This window comes from Embiotoca jacksoni, unplaced genomic scaffold (genome assembly GCF_022577435.1).
Source record: "Embiotoca jacksoni isolate LCO1_2020_lvr unplaced genomic scaffold, fEmbJac1.0.p SCAF_30, whole genome shotgun sequence".
Lineage (NCBI taxonomy): Eukaryota > Metazoa > Chordata > Actinopteri > Embiotocidae > Embiotoca > Embiotoca jacksoni.
In genome coordinates, this window is record NW_027185382.1 from 891,724 (window position 1) to 910,584 (window position 18,861).

An 18,861-nucleotide genomic window follows, 5' to 3' on the forward strand; every position below is an offset into this window, starting at 1 on the left:
TCTGGAAGGTTGTTTAATTGTTTTTCCTCCATTTGATCCCAGAAATCTCTCACTGCCTTTGATCCTGAATCAATACGTCAAAAAAATGTCGAAACTTGTGACTTTGCAGTAAAACAACTGGTGCAGAGCTAAAAATGCACTCGCAGAGATCGAAAGCTTTGGACCAAGATTAATGATGTGTGAAGACTGTTAGAGTATCAGCTGCCCCGCCGGTTTTAAACAAGGACTTTATAAAACAAGGAGTTATATTTTGACACCATACAGCGTCTGGGATAAATGCCAGTTAACAAGATAAAAGGTCGGGAGGCACGTCCTTTGCTTATTGAGTAGATTTTTACAAGTAAGGTCAGTATGCCCATATATCACAACTGCATAGATGCCATAACTGAATCTCAAGTTGATATAATTAGAGGATATGAAAAATCTATTTAAACCTTTTGTTACACCTCTGTGGGGAACTTTGCTCGCTGCTTTTTCTCCAGGTACAGTTTTAGTTATAATATTTCAGTGACACTCTAGAATAGAGATGTATAGTGTCATAAATACAGCATTTATAACACTCCTTTTGCACTTAATTGTGTTTTTTTTATGTCTCCCATCCTGGGGGGTCGAGATCTTTTTAAAAGGAGGAGTAAAATTAAACAGAAGGGTCACTGTGGAGAATGCAAATGTATTTGTACAGGCAACTCATAAGTGCTTTAAATGTTAAGATGTAAAAGCAGCAGAGAAAAATGAAAAAGTTTTCAAAAGTCCTGACTTTAAAATCCGCTGGCGTGATTCAGAATTCATTGTTCCATTAATGACTGCAAGTCTTCCCGGCAGCAACGCAGGTTCAAACCGTGATACTACCACCTCCATGATCCACAGAGTAGGTGAGGTTCTTATGCTGGACTTCTCCAAACTTCTCATTTAAACCAAACACCCACTAAACATTTTTTCAACACCTTCTGGTTTTGTCCTCGTGGTCTTTAACAAACTGCAGATGGTCAGCAATGATCTTTTTTGGAGAGCAGGCGTTCTTTCCTTGCAACCCTGCAGTGCACATCGCGTTCTTCTGACGGTGGACTCATGTACATCAACATTAGCTCATGTGAAAGAAACCTTTAGCTGCTCTGGGTTCCTTTGAGACCTCTTTGGATGCCCTTCTCTTGTACACAGTCTGTCTGATGTGGGTTGGTGGAGTCCAAATTCTGGGCAGATGGTTCTGCAACCTTTTCCATTTTGATGAGCATCAAAAACTCTTTTCTGAGCTCCTCAGAAACCTCCTCTGTCTGTGCCGTGATGCACTTCCACCAGCATGTTGTAAGGCTCAGATGGTTCTCTGTTCTTTGAATCAAACAGTGCATCAACTCACACCTGATATTCTCTCATTGACTGAAAACACCTTTCTTAGATATGACCTTCAAATTAGCTGTTAATCAGGGAGATTACCATCATTTGTCCTTGTCAGATATTTAATATTAAATCATTTCCCTCAAGAAATAAAAGACCAATTATACAATGTTGGTCTTTTTGGTTTAATTAGGTTCTCTTTTTGAACACTGATAATGTTTTAGCTCATGTTTTTTGCAGAAATATAGAACATTTTGAGCATCAAGAATGGTTTGATGGTAGCTATAAGTAATCAATAAAGGGTGAAGTACTTAAAAAGTATAGATATGTACTGAAGTAGAAAGCTAATGGACTAAACTGTTGAAATAGTTTGCTGAAAGTCATGGATTTAAATGGAGCTTCTGCCCCCATGAATTCAAACTGAACGTAGACCTTTTCATGATAAGAAAAAAGCATGCAAAATACATCTTTATGAAATGAAGTGTTAAATCAATCCAAATGAACACATTTGGAGGATGGCAGATGGGTCGTAGTTTGGTTCATTTGTAAATGGATTAATTCAAATCAGCAGCTCATTACATAATCAACAGTTGGCACTTTATCACTGACAACATGCAGGTAATTAGGTGTAAAGAAATGAAGCCGTCCATCCTCTTCTTCCCTCTCTCCTTCCTCTCGCTCCTCTCGCTCCTGCCTCCTCCTCCTCCTCGTCCTCCATGCTCTGTAGTGACAGGATTTGTGTCGGTGCCGCCAGAAGCACCGTGCAGACCTGCTGTGTGTGTTTGGAGTTTCCACCGAAGCTCCTGCAGACAGACATTTTCTGATCCTCTGGATTTCCCGTAATCTGCCAGTTTAAACCCGCCTGCCGCCCTCTCTGGATGAGGCAGACCACCTTTGCGCTCCTGCGTCCTCCTGTGAGACATTTTTATTTATTTAAATCCTATTTAAAAAAAAAAAAAAAAAATCGTCACATTCACTGAGATGACGCCGTCCGCGGTGCTGAAACTCCGGCGACCTTCCACCTGCCTCGGAGAATCTGTCCGCGTCTCCGACTCACATTTGACGCAAAATTGAGCCGCGTAGACACGGACAGAGCCGAGGACAAGTGGCGGAGAGGGTCGAACTACCTGTTTGCTTCCCCGGGCTGCGGGATTATGCTGCTGGAGGAGAAGACCGACTGAGAGATTTCTCATTTGCATTCATCTGAGGCGATTTTATTTTGCAGCTGCATACCTACTGACCTACTTTGTGCAAGTTGGGAGTGAAAACCAGCGCGGTGCAGGTTGTCAGATTGTGCCTGCTTTACCACAAGATGAAGGGATCAGTGGTGACCCCGCGGGGAAACCTCCAGTAAGGACGCAGGAGAGTGACACGGAGGGGGAAAGAAGAGCAGGAGGCGGACTGAAGAGCCTGAGGTGTGAGTGCGCGAGTGTGCGCGGAGACAGAGGAGGTTATGACCGCGTCTCCTCACCTGGACCTCGGGCTGCTGCTGCTGCTGGCCTGCTGGCAAACACCGGGGATGGTCGGAGGAAGTGAGTATCTCTCTTTACTGTTTTCCATCTCATACCAAACATTAACATGATAATCTTGCATGAAAGTTGAGTAATGAAACAGTGTTAGCAAGGTGACATTATGGGTGCAAACAGCTGGCAAACATCTGGCAAACAGCTTCGCATAATGGTGATATTTTGCACCAGGATATGATGCAGGTGTCTCTCATTGTGTTTCTGTTAAATTAAGCTAATTTAAATGTGCTTTATTAACATCAAATACAAAAATCCATCTTTTCAAAAACCCAACATTCATAAAACTTCATGAGGAAAACACTAAATTTAGAGGGAAGAAAGCTATTATGTGTCTGTTGTCCTCACTAAATCTCATCTGGTTTGACTCTCGAGGCATATCCCTCTGACTGATGAAAAATGGAAGGATAATTTCAATGCAATATTAACAGATATTAACAATGAATAATACTGTTAAGATAATGATAAAAGAAGTCATACATATGACAAGAATCAGTCTTGGCCTGCAGGTGTTTCTTAGGTGATGATATCATGCCACTTAGTGAGCAAACATGTCAGGCTCAATTTAGGGGGAAATGCGTATAAAAGGATGAGAAACACAGCCGTGACCTTGAGTGTGAAGATATAACTCATTATTTTAGCAAACTTAATTAGGAAACTGGATTTGAAGGAGCTAAAAGACATTAAAATCTTCATATATGTATGTCCTGTATTTGAATATTAAGGTGTTTGCCTTGAGAAGTGATCAACATATACAACCGAGGGCAGGACTTTAGTTCAAATGGAGCCAACTGCTCAGCTTTGCAGGAGTGTGTTGCTTTGTGCATTCACCTGTTTGATTTGAGCTGAGCATCGCTGAGCATCGCTGGGTGTTGTTTATGCCTTACATTTTAACAAGACTAACAGCTGCTGTAAAACTGTCACAGCCTTAATTGAATATCTATCAGGAGATTAGAATCTCAAGGAAATGTCTCCCTCGCTCTCTGGTCTGTTTAATTAGCTGTAGCAGGGATGCACGTAAATGACCTGAGCCACTGGTCAGATTCCTCCTCCACACGAGGTCTGATGCAAAGCAGCCTTTTGCAAACGAATCAACGTGCTTCTGCCTGACTGAATACCAAGAGGAGGCTAATGTGTGTTTACGAGGCTCCGTGTTGATTTATCCAATGAAGTGCGCTTTTATATTTCCTCACATGGCCTTTACTTTCCTCCGATCACATCTTTACTGGAGCTCATTAACCACACTGCATCCTGCTGCTCTCTGCCACCTCTTAGGTTTAAATGAGGTTTCTCATTCTTAAGAAAACAGCTAGGGGGGAGTTTTTTTTTTCTCCTTCAGCATTGAACATGAATCTCAGACAGAAGCACAGAGCAGTTAAATCATGTCTGACTTTAAAAGATTGAACTGTAGGAATTTGAAGCAACAGGTGACATGACAGTATGAGAGCCTCCAGGCTTTGTATAAAAGTCTAACAATTTATGAGCCTGAATCTCATGTTAAGTTGGACCTCACCAACCAGATCAATCTTTGTTCACCGTGAGACAAAACTTAAACTCAATTTCTCCAAATTCTCAATAATACATTCACTGCCCCCGGGAGATGATAATGATATGAATAAGAGTTGTTTTCTCGCCTGTGATACAAATCTTTCTGAAAAATCTGTGGTGGTCATAAAATTATTTGGCGAGTTGTGTTTATCTTCAGTCTGAAGATATTTTATGTATTGAAACAGGTGGAGTTTAGATGTGGTGATACACAAGGTCAACCAGCATCAGAAGTATTGTAACTCTATGACCTTTGCCTGATAAGCACATGCATGTATTTAATTATAATTTTTAGTCATTTTCAGGACATTTTTATGCCTTTGTTAGACAGGAATTACAGAGAAATGCAAGAAAGACCACTTTATCTGGTATACGTGTAAATGATAGAATGAATTCAAGGTTTGATTAACACTTTTACTATATTTTTATCATTACAGCTGTGGATCTTTGTTGTTTTGAGCTGGGGTTTCTAATGTTTTGGGACGAGAAACTGATTGGCTCAAGTCTAGTGATGACATTATTTTGAATGAATGACTTGAAAGCGTGGGAAAGCGGAAATGATGAAGAAAACAGAGCATGAAGATGAAATGTGAGGGAACAGATCTTCCTCATTGAACCCAAGCTTCATTTAATAATTAGAACGTCTCAGAAGACCAATATGAGCTTTGTGGAGGAGCCAATATATCACGTGATCAAGAGCTTGTGATCTTATGTCTTGTGAGGACTCCTGAGTTTTGCAGAAGGCCACAATATGTGTTTTAAAGGCCTGGGAGTAGCTCAATAAGTGGACATCGCAGTCAGAATATTTATATCCAGTATGCTCTCAAGGTCAAGAGTGAATTTTTAACACTGAAGGAGCAGTGTCTTCAGACACTAGCCTGATCTGTTGTGTTTTTCTGCGTCACATCACCCCGCTCCCAGATAAAAACCTTGGGAAGGAGACACAAGCTGTTTGACAAGAGTCTGAGGGAAACAGAACAAACTACACGTGCAGCTTGAAGGGGATTATAAACATGTACCGAGTGAGAACACAGGAGGTCTTTATAGAGCAGCAGCGGGGTAAAGTGCTTTTTTTAAATTCATGCAGCGATTCCTCTCTTCCTGCTCCGCTCAATGTTGAGGAGTGTTATTTTTCTCTCCCTGCGCCTCCTCTTCTGCTTGTGTTGTTTCAGAGTTGCAGCATCACTGCCGCTCAAACACTGATGGGCTCTTCGGGGACATGACTCAACTTGACCGGCCGGGAGCAAATTAATATTCTCTGCTAATTGCCGACATTTGGCCGCAGTTCAAAAATGTTGTTGCATAATGAGTGTGGTCATTAATCAGCAGATTAGCAATTTTCTGTTGACTCAAAGAAGCTTATGTATGAATGAAAAGTCTTGTGTCATGTCTTATGAATATGTAATCATGGAAGGATTCCTGGACAGGCCTCCAGGGCAGACGTACAGAGGTCCAAGTGGTCAGGACGCCCCTGGACAGAGTATCTGACTGTAAATGTTTCTTGTTAGGAAGGCAAGCATCTATAATGTGACACAAGACTACAAAGGGAGTCAACACAACTAATAAGAAATGCAAAACGACTGGAAAGTTACTCAAAATGACTGAAGACACAATATAGCTGAACAGAGACTCATAATGTCTGGAAAGACACAAAACAGCTGCACAGAAACACACAATGTTTCTGTTTCAATCTTTGTGTCTCGTTGTTACGTAAGAAGAGTTAGGGGCCTTTCACATGTCTCTGTCCAGGGGCCCAGTGTTTCTTAATCTGCCTGAGATCAAACTGTAAATTAAATCAGTATGCACAGATTGTTACTATATCAGAACACACACAGACACACATGCTCAGACATCCATCCATCTCAGAGAGTGGTGGGGAGCCATTAGCCAGATTAGGTTGTCTGAGTCTATCAGCCAACTGTTACCGGGCCGTGATTTATGGCCGGCTGTCCGGCTCGAGCCGTATGTCACGGGCTACTCTACTCCAGGAGGAGCGAGGTCAACATCGGCCGTCACAAGGCTTGTTGTTGTTTTTATGGATGCAGTATTTCCAGGAGCTGCAGAGAAAACACACCGGTTCACCGCTTTGGTTCACACTGAAACATCCCGGCTGGGTGGATTCACGTGAACGTTTTTACAGATTCATGATTTGAAGAGGCTGAATGTGACTTTGCTGATCCTGGTGGAGACTTTTCTTCTTGTGAAAGATCTCTATTGATTTTGGTTCACTCTGTAAACTCAGATGGTAAACATTGTCACTGTGAGCGTGTCAGCCATGTGGAGTTTTGCCGTCGGTCTCGGCCACTTAGATTTGCTAACATCAGCTCAAACGTGGGCCTGATGGGAAATCAGTCTCCATCCCGCTGCTAATTTATGTGAAATTACACTGAACAAAAACACAGTGATAGTTTATTATACTTGTGTCAAATAAGTAATGAATTCAAATGGAAAATAAATCCTTAATCAGCATGCACTTGTTTTTGTCATATGAGTTATAGAGTAACAGATCTTTTATGGTTATTTTTTTCTAATTAACAGAATTAGGTCTGAAATCATGAAAACAAACCAGAATCCCAAATTTGTCTCATTTTAGAATAATTACAGACCTGAAAGCAGCTAAATGCCAGCTCAAAAAAATTAAAAATGAATGAACATAAATATATAATTCAGTCAAAGCAGCCTAAAACAGGAAGGACAAGTAAGGACATGTAGGAGCAGTGTGTGCTCGAACATCCACCTGAACTGCTATATTTCATCATTTAATCAATATCCACATTTTCCTCCTCCTCCTACTCCTTGTTTTTCCTCCTCCTTCTCTCCATCTTCCTTTACATTGATCTTTTCTCCTCCCTCTTTGTCCATCCGTCTCACTTTGCCCTTCGTGCGTCTTTTCTCTCTCAAAACCAAAAGATTGAAAATTCCCTATCGCCATCTCTTGATATCTGCCCGGGATAATTGCTCTCTCTTCATCTTTATTTTTTCTTCCTCCTCCAACTCATTCATCCCTCGCTCTGTCATATTCCCGTCGTCTTTCATCCACCTCTCTCTTCCTGACATCAGCTAAACCTCCTCTCTCATCTCCTCTCCAGGTGTGTATAATGTAATTGCAGAAGTCTATTCAGTGTGTGAGCAGCCCTGCCAGATTAACACAGCTAGGATTTAGCAGTAGTAGTGTGTTGGGAGTTTGGGGGGAGCTTGGCTGTCATTATCAGAGAGAAGAAAACATGCTTTTGAATGTGTGTTTCTCTACAGAGTGTGTGTGTGTGTGTGTGTGTGTGTGTGTGTGTGTGTGTGTGTGTGTGTGTGTGTGTGTGTGTGTGTGTGTGTGTGTGTAGGAGGAGGATGTGCTTTTACTGCACACATTCATTATGTGAACACCTTTGTTTTTGGAACATTTACATATCCTCTTTTCTCTTTACACAAATTACGCAAATTCCTCCTGTGGCACCATGTCTATATGCACTACATGCCCAAAAGTTTGTGGACACAACAGTCAACAAACATCTGATCTGTGTGACTAAAGGGAAGCGGGTGCGTTGCTGGCAGTAGTGCTACAACCAAGCGGTGACCCACCGATCTCACCTCCCAGTCCGGATGTTTAAAGCATACTTCCTCTCACCTTCTGGCTCTAAGTGATCTCAGATCTTACTAGAAACTCCAGATCTGTCTGAGTCTCTCTCCTTTTTCTTCTCACTTCATACCGCCCCTGGAAAAGAAACATTTTCAACTGATATGGATGCATGTCTGCTTCAATTTGCATCCCCTATGGCAAATTCCCACTCGTGCCCACTTGTGTCTTTCCACTGACGTGGCATGCCATCGCCCCACCTCCCAGAAGTGGCTTTGCATTTCATTTGAAGAACATCTTTTTCTTATGGAGCTCAATGGGAGCAAATCTCTTCAGCCACGCTTCAGATAAGGAGTCCAATATTCAAGCATGTCTGAGTTTAATTTCATGAAAAACTCAGCTGTAAACATTTGAGTCAGATCCTCAGAATTAAACAGCAGGCGCTTCTTTTCTACCGCCGTAATCGTTCAGGGAGGAATTTGGCAGCAAATCGGCACAGTGGCCAATTTCTCCACCCACAGTGTCAGGAAATAGACCAGAATGCTTTGCAGCCACAGGACATGTTGAGTAGACACACAAATGCTGCTTTTTCTCAACTGGAAAAAAACTCCCACCTTCTTTCTACTTTCATTCACTGCACGTACACGTGCAACAGGTTTATATTCCTTAGCTGTCAGCTGTCAGAGGGCATTCTGGGAAGTGTAGGAAGTTGGAGACAGAGGGAGTTTGACGCCCTCCATCACAGCCCTGATGGTCCTTTGGTGTAACAGTGTCAATGAAAGATGGTGGGTTTTTTCTTTAATGAATCTGAAGCATGTTTTGGCAGGCGGGCGGCGCGTCCTGCAGGGACTTGTGGGAAGGCTGGCTTGCATAATGAGCTGTGGCTAGCTTGTTAGCCTGAGATAGAGTTTGACATTCACGGTCGTACTCGGCAGAGCCTGACTGGATGCTTTCAGTTTGGGACTTTTTTCAGTCTGTCACCAAATATTTGGGGAGTTGGTTTCCACCGGCCCGGAAATGAGCTGCTCTCTTTGGTTTTACAGCAGAGGGGAGGCAATTCTGTCATTTTTGTTTTGGTAGTCTCCACCCAAGACAAGATTGCAGCGATTAAGACGGCAATCAGCTGATCATCAAGCCAAAAGAACAGCACCGTGAAGCTGTTGTGGTTAATATGATGTTTAAAGTGAAGCCTGGAGAGGACCTCACAAACACAAGCTTTGTTGGATCAGAAAAAAAAATCCACATAATAAGAGTCTGTATGTAAATTATTGAGGTTTTTACAGAAAAACTAAACCCTTTAATGCACAATAATGTAAAAACTCAGCGTTTTGTCTTTTTTTTTTTTTTTTTTTTTGCCTCAAAGGCCCAACAGGCTGCAATGCAAGCGCTTTCTCACCTCGGATTGGGCACCTTTTTTTTTTTTTTTTTTTTAAACGAGACACACACACACACACACACACACACACACACACACACACACACTACTAGTGGTCACATATTAATTGCTTTCTGCATCAAGAGAAACTGATGAGAAATGTGCCGTGCTATTCCTGTCCTGCACTAATAGAAGAAGAAGAAGTTGGAGTGGATGAACTCGACTCATCAATAGTTCCAGACTCGCAGTAAAAATCCAGATATTGATTCCATTAGATGTTATCTCATCATTAGGAGGAGAGTCGTGGAAGGATGCCTGCTCCTCCATGTTCCTGCTTTTATGTCTTTGTGTCTCATTTTGTCTTCTTGCAGGTTTTTTTTCTGTCATTTTGTCCTCCTGTTCTTTTGTTTTCTCTTTATTTCTTTGTACTTCTTGTCTTTCATTTTCCTTTATGCTTCTTCTCTTTATATTTGCATGTATTTTCTGTCTTTTCCTCCCATATAACAAGTCAGTTTTGTGTCTTTTTTTTTTTTTTTTCTTTCATTCTTGTTTGGTGTTTCTGTCATTTTGTTTCTTTGTCTTCCTGATTTTTCTTTCTTTTGTCATTGTCCTCTCTTTTTGTCTCATTTTCTGTCTTTATATGACAATTTGCCTTGTTTGTTTGTTTTACCTTTCTTGCTTTCATTCTTTGTGCCTCTTTTTTTTCAATACTTGTCTGTCTTTTCTTTCTTTTGAATCTTTCTTTGCTTTTTTTCCTCTTCCTGTGACTTTTTTCTTTATCTATGCAGCTTTTTTACTTCGCATTTTTTCCATTTCAATCCCTTCTGTTTACTCCATGAAAAAAACAAATGACACTGAAATAGCTTTTCCTTTTATTTATCTTCTCTCTCGCTCTCAGTGAAGGTCACAGTGTTTCCTGAAGATTTAGTGCTATAAAAGAATCCCACACTCCTTTAGCGAGTTCCTCAGATTTAAACCTGCCCCCAGAGAATCATTAACATGAGTGTGTGAGTACAGTACGTGTGTGTGATCATCCATTTACATTTCACACATCAGACTGAATCACAGCGAGAGAGGAGACTCTTTCTCTCTTTCAAGGACACTGATGGGAACATTCGCTATTTACATGTTCAGGGCGTCCAGCTCTGTGCAGGACAGGAAAGACTGTGATCTGTCCATCAGACAGATATTTTAACTGTCGTTTAGGTTCAAGTTAATCATTATCTTTACGCTTTTTTTTTTTTTTTTATCACTCTTGTACAATGTATAATATTACTGTCAATATCTGACAGATTCTGAGTCCCATTTTCTCTGTAGTGTTAATGAAAAGTTTTCAAGCAGTTGTATTCATATAGGGCATTTAATTTGAACCAAACTGTGTGTGTTACATTAAAATACAGCAACAAGTAACATTTTTGGAATAATATGATGTAATGGGTCATTTAGTGTCTGTGTCTCCCTCAGCGGCCAAAAATACTGTGAGGTGTCTCACTTTCACTGACCGTCCCTCACAACTAATACAAGTGTGTGTATGTGTTCACAGCTGTGCCAGCAGCCCCAGTGAACGTATCGGTGACCCAGCTGAGGGCGCACTCGGCCATGGTGACTTGGAACGTCCCTCAGGGAGACACTGTCATTGGATACGCCATCTCACAGCAGGTACAATGCAGCAGCCTCGTATCGTCACTGCATCTATCTGTGTGTGTGTGTGTGTGTGTGTGTGTGTGTGTGTGTGTGTGTGTGTACTTACAATGAGCATGCATGCTCACCCTGATGTCACCCTGCCTCCCTCTGCGCTTTCATTCAGCTGAATTAACTGTGCAGGGATCCAAACTATGAATCAAATGCCCTGAAAACTTGGTTCTCTGCCATGCTCCGGGCTACAAAAGAGCTTCTTCAGAGATTAATTATATATATTTTGTGATTGTCTCTGTCTCTTGAGGAGCGGACTCCTTTTTCATTTTGTCTTCTGCTGTTGTCTGCAGGGGTTTTTAAAACCGCTGTGTCATTCAGGAAGCCGGCAGACAGTCAGCGTTTTGAGTCACAGGGGAGTTGAAAAGTTTGGACACGTCTGCTCATAAACATCCAACTTGTTGAGAAGCTTGTCAAAGTCAAGGCTGTCTGTTGGTCCATGCAGGTACTGGAAGTAGTAATAAAAAACAAATCCCTTAATTACAAAAGGTGCAGCCAAAAAGAAGACAAAAACAACACATATTGGTAACTGAAACTGAAAAATACATCTCAGAAAGTGGAAGTCCTGCAAGAAGCCCTTAAATGATTTAAAACTGGATGTTAACACAATTATTTACACCTAATTTTGAATGCATCTACCCGTCCACAGTGGGACAATGAGGGACCAACATGCATGCAGACATTTCAGAGAGGTAAAGTGTAGGTTATTTTCTGCTGCTGCAATTTACAGATGCCACCTGAAAGCCTCACATGTACAGGAGACAATATAATTTACTGACATTGCCTGAACGCCTCACACCTCCTGTCAGATGCAGAGCTACCACCTGCGGTACATGTACTTCAGACACATTTCACATCAACTCTCCCATTACATTGTGTTTGTCTCGCGTCTCTTTTTGAAGCTCCGGCTGCTCACTCAGCTCGGTTTCATTTTCCTAATCAGTTTTTTTTTACCACCCACAGTTTTGGCAACAGGAGAATCAGACATTAGCTAAGCTCTGAGTGGGAGTTGTCTCCATTAGTGGAAATGATTTGGCCGGGACTAGTCTCATAGGAGGAACATCCACAGTGGCGGCGATGCCAAACAACTCTTTAGATATATATATTTGTCTTTTTTCAGTCGCCTCACGTCTGAGTCAGAATCCATCAACCTTGTGGCATTTTGAAGAAAAGACAGGATGGGGATGTAAAACATCTCCTGCCATAACCTCAGAAAGCTCTTATGTAAAACCCATCCTCAAATATTAATGGGGGAGGTGACGAGAGCAGGTGGATGCAGTGAGTATCCATGCAGGAGGAGCTCTTTTCTCCACTGTTAGTCATCAAAAGCTGCTCCTGATAAATGTTCGCTTCTACAAAAGGGCAAAAGATGCTGTTATATAAAAGCCTGCACTGTCAATCAAGCACATATTCCATCATTATTTCCTTTAGGAGACGATTCTGATTTTATAAACGAGCAGCAGTGGTCGTGCGTCGGGCTTTCGGCTTGATTTCTGAGATGGTTTCACACACTCAGTGTGTTTTACAAACAAGCAGAGGCCTCCGTTTGTGAAGGAGAAGCAGGACGACTGGCTCTGCTCAGACAAAGAGTTACTTCAATCATCTGAAGTTGTTCCAACTCCCAGAGCGCCGGCTGCAGAGGTTCACGCATTATGCAACATTGTGCACACACACACACACACACGCACAGAGGAAGCAACCCAGTTTAAGTCTGTGTATCTGAGACTCGTGATAATCCTGATTCATAAATCCCAAACAGAAACAGAAGCTAAACTGAGGCTGATGTTGATCAAATAAACCTGCAGGTTTTGTCTGTTGTGAACATGTGAGGTTTCTGAGCATCGTAACAACACAGGAGGGATTTGTTTACCTGTTCCACTTCACTGCTGAGAGGCATCAGGCTGCTGCAGACTTCTCTCTCCACATAAAAATAGTTGTACTTTGTGTTCACCTATGGACTTCAGGGTCACGTTTTCACTAAGGGTGAGAGCCCTTCTGAACCTGCAGATACTTTTTAAAGTCTCTGAGGCTGAACTCTGAGTACGAGTTATTAAACTCGTACATCCAGTCAAGCCCCTTTCAAGAATAGAATAAAATCTCGTGACCATCCCCGGACGGTTTCCCACTAAAATCTGATCTAAATAGTGTGATTTACTCTTAATGATGAAGAGGAAATGTTCCTCTGGCTTTCAAAATCCTGTTTTTGCCTTCCTGTCTGAATATTTTATCTTTTTATACAGAATTATTTTACGAATGAAATCCTGCCTTGAAAATTAGCTGTGAGAGCAGCAGAGAAGACTTTACGGGTTTTTTTTCTGCCCTTTGTTTTGCCTCTCAGGGAAAGTTATGGCTACAATAACCTGAGGGAATCTTGGCAGAGGATCGAGTGACTGATGGTGACAATTACAACTAATTATGACAGATTCTTTTTCAACTTAATGGATTTTTATACCGTCTCAAAAATTACCACAGCTTTATTCTTTTGGTTTCAGCGCTCATAGCTTTGCTTTCTGCTGAAGGCACTGATAAACTTATAAAAAATCCAATGTATGCAACCAGATATTGTCTGCTGGAGGTGGTGGAGACCATAAACAGAGCTAAAAGAGAGTCCACATTGGACATCGATTCATCACACGGCTCTAAATTTACTGCTGGATGTGAAAATAAGTAACTGTGTGTGTTTGCAGGCTCAAAACACCTCGAACATCCTCTGAACAGTGTCTTTGAACTGTTGTCACACACTGAAGTTTTCCCAGCATGTCACAATCTGTTTACCTTGCTGACTCTGAAGGTGACATTTGTTCGTTAATTCTGCTGCTGCTTGCACCACAACAGAGTCTCTGTCTGTACATGTGTTGTTGTTTTTTGGTTTCTTCTGAATGATGATCGCTGGTGTTACCTTGCCTCCAGACCCTTTCCTTCCCCCCTGTGGGAAAGTGAAGGTTTGAGCTGAATTCTTATGAGGTGAAGCTGCTTGTTACAGAAACACATTTCTAACATTCGTCTTCATCTGGTGACATAGTGATGAATTCTGATGTTAGCTTTTAAGAATGTCAATAAAATACATCGATCAATTCCCACCATTTGATTTACCTTCCTTCCACTGACATGCAAAGTGTGTGTGTGTGTGTGTGTGTGTGTGTGTGTGTGCGTGTGCGTGTGTGTGTGTGTGTGTACTCGTACGGCGACCCACCACATGTGTCACATGGTGTCACATGGTGTGTCTGTGCACGTCTCCCGTCTCCAGAGGCAGGACGGCCTGATGCAGCGCTCCATCCGGGAGGTGAACACGTCCAGCCGCTGGTGCGTGCTGTGGGACCTGGACGAGGACACACACTACAGCGTCCAGGTAGCACGCACACACACACACACACACACACACACACACACACACACACACACACACACACACACACACGCGCATTTTAATTAAATGTTATTCTAGTTAACTGTGAGTGCAGAATCAACCTCAGCAGTGACACTTCTCTGTCACAGCTAAAGGTTTCAGTGAGAATCTGCAGCGGCACTCTGAAGCATCAGTGACTCCATTAAACTTTTTATTATCCATTACACCTTAATAGACTGACACACGTTGTCCTTCAGCTGCAGGTAAATGTGCTCGTCAGCAAGCGGTCGTCCTGCAGGATTGTCATTGAGCAACACACTTAAGCCTCGCCAGGTCCAGGGCGGGCAGGGTTTGACCTCCGACCTGTTGTTAGAGGGCAGGCGAGATCCTCTGTGGAGTTTGGTCTTATTATCCAGAGGGGGACAGATTCTGGCTTTCAGGGGACACTGCAGAGATCAGACTTTCTATTTGGAGCAGAACAAACACTGAGATACTTTGAGTTGAATTCAAGAACTTCTTTTTCTAACAATGACTTGCTGTTTTCAACTTCTGGCCTCAGTGTGGGTGGAGGCAGCCAGTCTGGCAGTCTAAGGCCTCGTGTGTCTCAGTGGGGGCTTTCTCTTCATGTATGAGTGTTAAACAGGATTTTTACTGCCATAAACTCGACTGTCGCTGTTAGAAACACCTCAGTGTTCAGTTTGAATGAGATCTGCCCCTTCAAACTCGTTTTCTTGTGACATTTACATTTGTTTCTTGGTGGCTGAATGTCATCAAATGAGTCTGGAGCTCACATTTATATTCCCTCTGTTACCTTTTAAGCTGCCTTTCTGCGTCAGTGTCCTCCAATGATCATTCAGGATGCCGGCCAAAAAGCAAAGCACCACTTGCTCGCCAAATATCTCCAGCGAGCCAGTTTCTTACCATCATTATACAATACCATCCTCCGTTAATGTCGGTGTGGGAATAATGTACCCAGAGTTTGTGTTCAGCTGTGAAGAACTTGGCGCTGTCTTACAGCTCCAATATTTCCTTAATCTTTCCTTCTGAAGATCTGTTTCTGTTTTATTTCTCTGGATTCAGGTGCAGTCAGTCGGGCCGCACGGTGACAGCCAGCCCAGCCGGGCCGTCCACTTCAGGACTCTGGAGAGGAGCGACCACTATCCAGCCGGAGTCCTGGACCACAGTAAATAAACACAAACAAACTCATAAAGTCTGAAAATATGTCACACTTTAATGATCTCTGGGGATAAAAGACACGAGTCACTTTGTTTTCATTGCAATCTAAATTTGGTTTGGTCACGTTCAGAAAAAAGACACATTCAGAATAAATAAATAACCTGATACAAAAAAATTGAATAAAACAATAGTGAAGGAAAACATCTGAAATCAGATTGTTAAAAACGCTTTGAATTAAAAAAAATTTAAATAAGGGAACATTAAAATGTATTCACAGTATTAACATGAATTTATTTAGACTGTAGAAGTGTAAATAGTATAAATAGTTGTTAGAAAGAAATCCAGTAGGGCAACTTTATTATTTGTAAAATACTATTGCAGTTATGTTGTGTAAGTGAGCTGAATAATGAATATTAAATATGAACGAATGTCCCAAATCTACAGTATTATATAGAGGATATTTGCAGTTAATAATACACTCATACATCGTAGTAATATGGTTTTAGTGTAATTATGTCATGAAGTGCTGCGTTTGCTCAGATATCTGTTGTTCCTGTGTGTCTCAGAGCTTCACTGTTGTCTCCATTGAAAACACACCAGTGAGTCACACTGCTGCACCGGCTGACATGTTCCTTCATTAACATGAACACACAGAGATTGTCAGTGTTGAGTGTTCAAATGTGGACGAGTCTGCAGCTGAAAATCGTCCCTGTTTAACCATTCAATGCTGTTTCAGTGACGTGATGTTTGTCTGCAGATGAACCAGCGATGGAGGGTCTCGGTATGACTCCTCACCTGCAGACTGGAGAGCTGCTCATCATCACCACTGTGCTGCTGCTGTGGGCAGGTCAGACATATTTATTAATTTATGTGTGTGTGTGTGTTGACACGCACGTCTGAGTGCTTCTGTCACGTGTCTGACTTCGTCTCTTTCTGCTCTCTCCAGCTGTCATCGCCCTCTTCTGCCGGCAGTACGACATCATCAAAGACAACGACTCCAACGTCACCAAGGACAAAACCAAGAGGCCGCCGGTCCGACCCACCTCCTCCTACTACAACGCCTCGGCCGGCAGCTCGCCCATCTACCACAACGGAGCCGTCCGCAGCAGCAGGGTGATTTTTTTTTTAGAAAACGTCCTCCTCTTCCTCCTCTCTGCAGCACTTCTCTACAACACTGCCAGGAATATTTTGTTTCCTCTGAAGAGCCTTTGTGGTTGCATCAGAGATCTCCTAGCAACCAGAGCTGCTGCCATCACGGCTAAATATAAAACAACCGGGCTTGCAAACGCTTGTTGGGTTGTTGCTGAGCATCTCTTCAGTGACATGCTCAGGAAAAAGGGAGCAGCTTCATTGAAAATCTGCAAATTTAGTCCAGAAAGCTACAAGTGTCCCGGCTGCAGCGCCTCCTTCTGGACAGATATCATTTCACCTCTCAGTGTGTCTTCACGGCAGAGAAAGATTTAATTAATGGCACAGAAAATAACAACGAATAGAAAACAATTGCGTCCACATTTTCCTCAAAACGTTGGGATTTCTGCAGGAATTTAAAAACTAACAGTAATAAAAGATTTTTTTAAAATTGCAGCTTCACTCTAGAAATTGAATGAAGTGTTTCTTCTTCCACTGAGGCCCACAGGGAGCAGTTAACTTATTGATCAGGTATTAAATCTCTGGCAGGCTTCATAAACTGTGACACATGCCAGCATTTGTGTGTCATTTACGCTGCATCTCCTTCTTTTCCAGCTGCACAGAGCGTCCTCCTCCATCAGCATTATCAGGGTCTGAGTTTTGGATGATGGTTTGGAAACTTGTGGCTCAGAAGGACGAGTAGAGGATTCACAGAGCTGCTGATTTACTGTGGAGTCAGCGGACGATTGCTGCCCTCTCGTGGTCAAACACAGTGGAAACAGCTGTAGGACAGCTGGATGCTGGAGCCTTCTGAACTTCTAATCTGCTGTTTTCTTCTCTCTGATGTCAGAGACTAATTGTGAATATTTGCCAGCATGTCGGCCAGCTGTGTGTCAAGTCCTGTGCGCCTCTCATGTCGCTGAGACGAGGTGTTTAGTCGACAGGATCACACATCTGAGTTCCTTTTTAAAGACTATTCTGTGTGAGTCCTTCATGTGACTTTAACTCAGCTTTCATAATCCGTGATTAGATGTACAGCACTAACATCAGTGTATTATACACAGTTTGAACATGTACAAATGCTGAAAGTGTTAGTCACGAATTTATCAGAAATATTTGAATGTCGGAGTTGATGGTGGTGAATTTACACTGTAAAAATTTCATAATCTGTTTAATTAAATCAACTAAAACTGTTATAATTTATATGTTTCTTAAAGCCCTTTACAGCGTTTCAAACCATTCACACACTAACACAGCTGCCTGGCTACCTGCCCGAGGACATTTCCACATGTGGACAGGAGGAGTCTAGGATCAAACCTGTAAAAGTCTCGTCTCTTCAAAAGCATTGTCTGACCAATCTTTTTTTATCTGCTGGATATAAACATATTTTGTGTTATTTATTAATCCTGGTGATTATCTGTGCATTTATGTGGTTTGGACAGCAGATGGCGCCATAACTCCATCAAAGGAGCTTTAGTCCCGCAAACTGTGACAGTATTTGTGTGCATGGATGAGACCCATTGACAGATTAGAAATTAAGAAAACAAGTTCTGGAGTTATTTTTTCTATAAATTTTTCTTGGCACAGATCAACAGTAATAACCTGGCCGGCTGCTGAAGCAAACAGTAAGGTACGCATATGTTTCAAATGAATGCATATCTTTCTGGCACATTTGAATAAAGGAAAATGTCACCGTTCACCCCACAGGGGGACGTGATTTGCAGCTTCCAGGCCTCCCAGGTCAGAGGTCACCGGAAGGTCCTCAGGCACTGTTTGACCTTCAGAGTTAAAAGTGAAGTGTGTTTGTCTTTTGTTTCTGGCCTCAATCCCAGCTTCCTTCCCAAACAAAAGACAAAGGAAAGGAGGGATTGTTAGTGAGGGGTGAGGTAAAGGGCAGGTCGACAGACTGAAATATCACAGCTGGCCCGGGGCTCGTCATCCTGTCTGATGCTCAGAAGGAGTTTGTGACAAGTAGGAGGTAAAATTAAAGGAGGGAGAGGAGCCAGAGAAGATTGATGAAGTGCTTTTTGACTGTGGATTAATCCTTTTTTTTTTTTTTCTATGTTGTACCGCTTCTGCCATCAGATTTCGTTTGGAGTCCCTTTTCCTGCAGGTGGGAGGCCCGATTCTGAGATCATGAGATAAAACTCACTACAGCATGTGGTCCAAAACAAAA

General features: G+C 42.2%; 1 protein-coding gene across 1 annotated transcript; it reads left to right on the forward strand.

Annotated features, from left to right (window-relative positions):
• The first annotated feature begins 2,111 nt into the window (after positions 1-2,111).
• LOC138206972 (fibronectin type III domain-containing protein 4-like) lies at positions 2,112-18,089 on the forward strand. The gene is made up of 7 exons (XM_069163914.1): positions 2,112-2,864; positions 10,887-11,002; positions 14,283-14,384; positions 15,462-15,564; positions 16,315-16,404; positions 16,504-16,670; positions 17,301-18,089. Exons 1-7 carry the CDS (start codon positions 2,786-2,788, stop codon positions 17,340-17,342), a joined length of 699 nt encoding a protein of 232 aa, XP_069020015.1. The 5' UTR covers positions 2,112-2,785; the 3' UTR covers positions 17,343-18,089.
• The last annotated feature ends 772 nt before the right edge of the window (positions 18,090-18,861 follow it).

What these genes read in the sequence shown, in the direction of transcription:
- LOC138206972 (XM_069163914.1), top strand. Translation starts at nt 2,786, where the DNA reads ATGACCGCGTCTCCTCACCTGGACCTCGGGCTGCTGCTGCTGCTGGCC. An exon ending in AGCCGGAGTCCTGGACCACA is followed by an intron (nt 15,565 to 16,314) that starts GTAAATAAACAC and finishes GTTTGTCTGCAG; the next exon opens with ATGAACCAGCGATGGAGGGT. An exon ending in GAGCCGTCCGCAGCAGCAGG is followed by an intron (nt 16,671 to 17,300) that starts GTGATTTTTTTT and finishes CTTCTTTTCCAG; the next exon opens with CTGCACAGAGCGTCCTCCTC.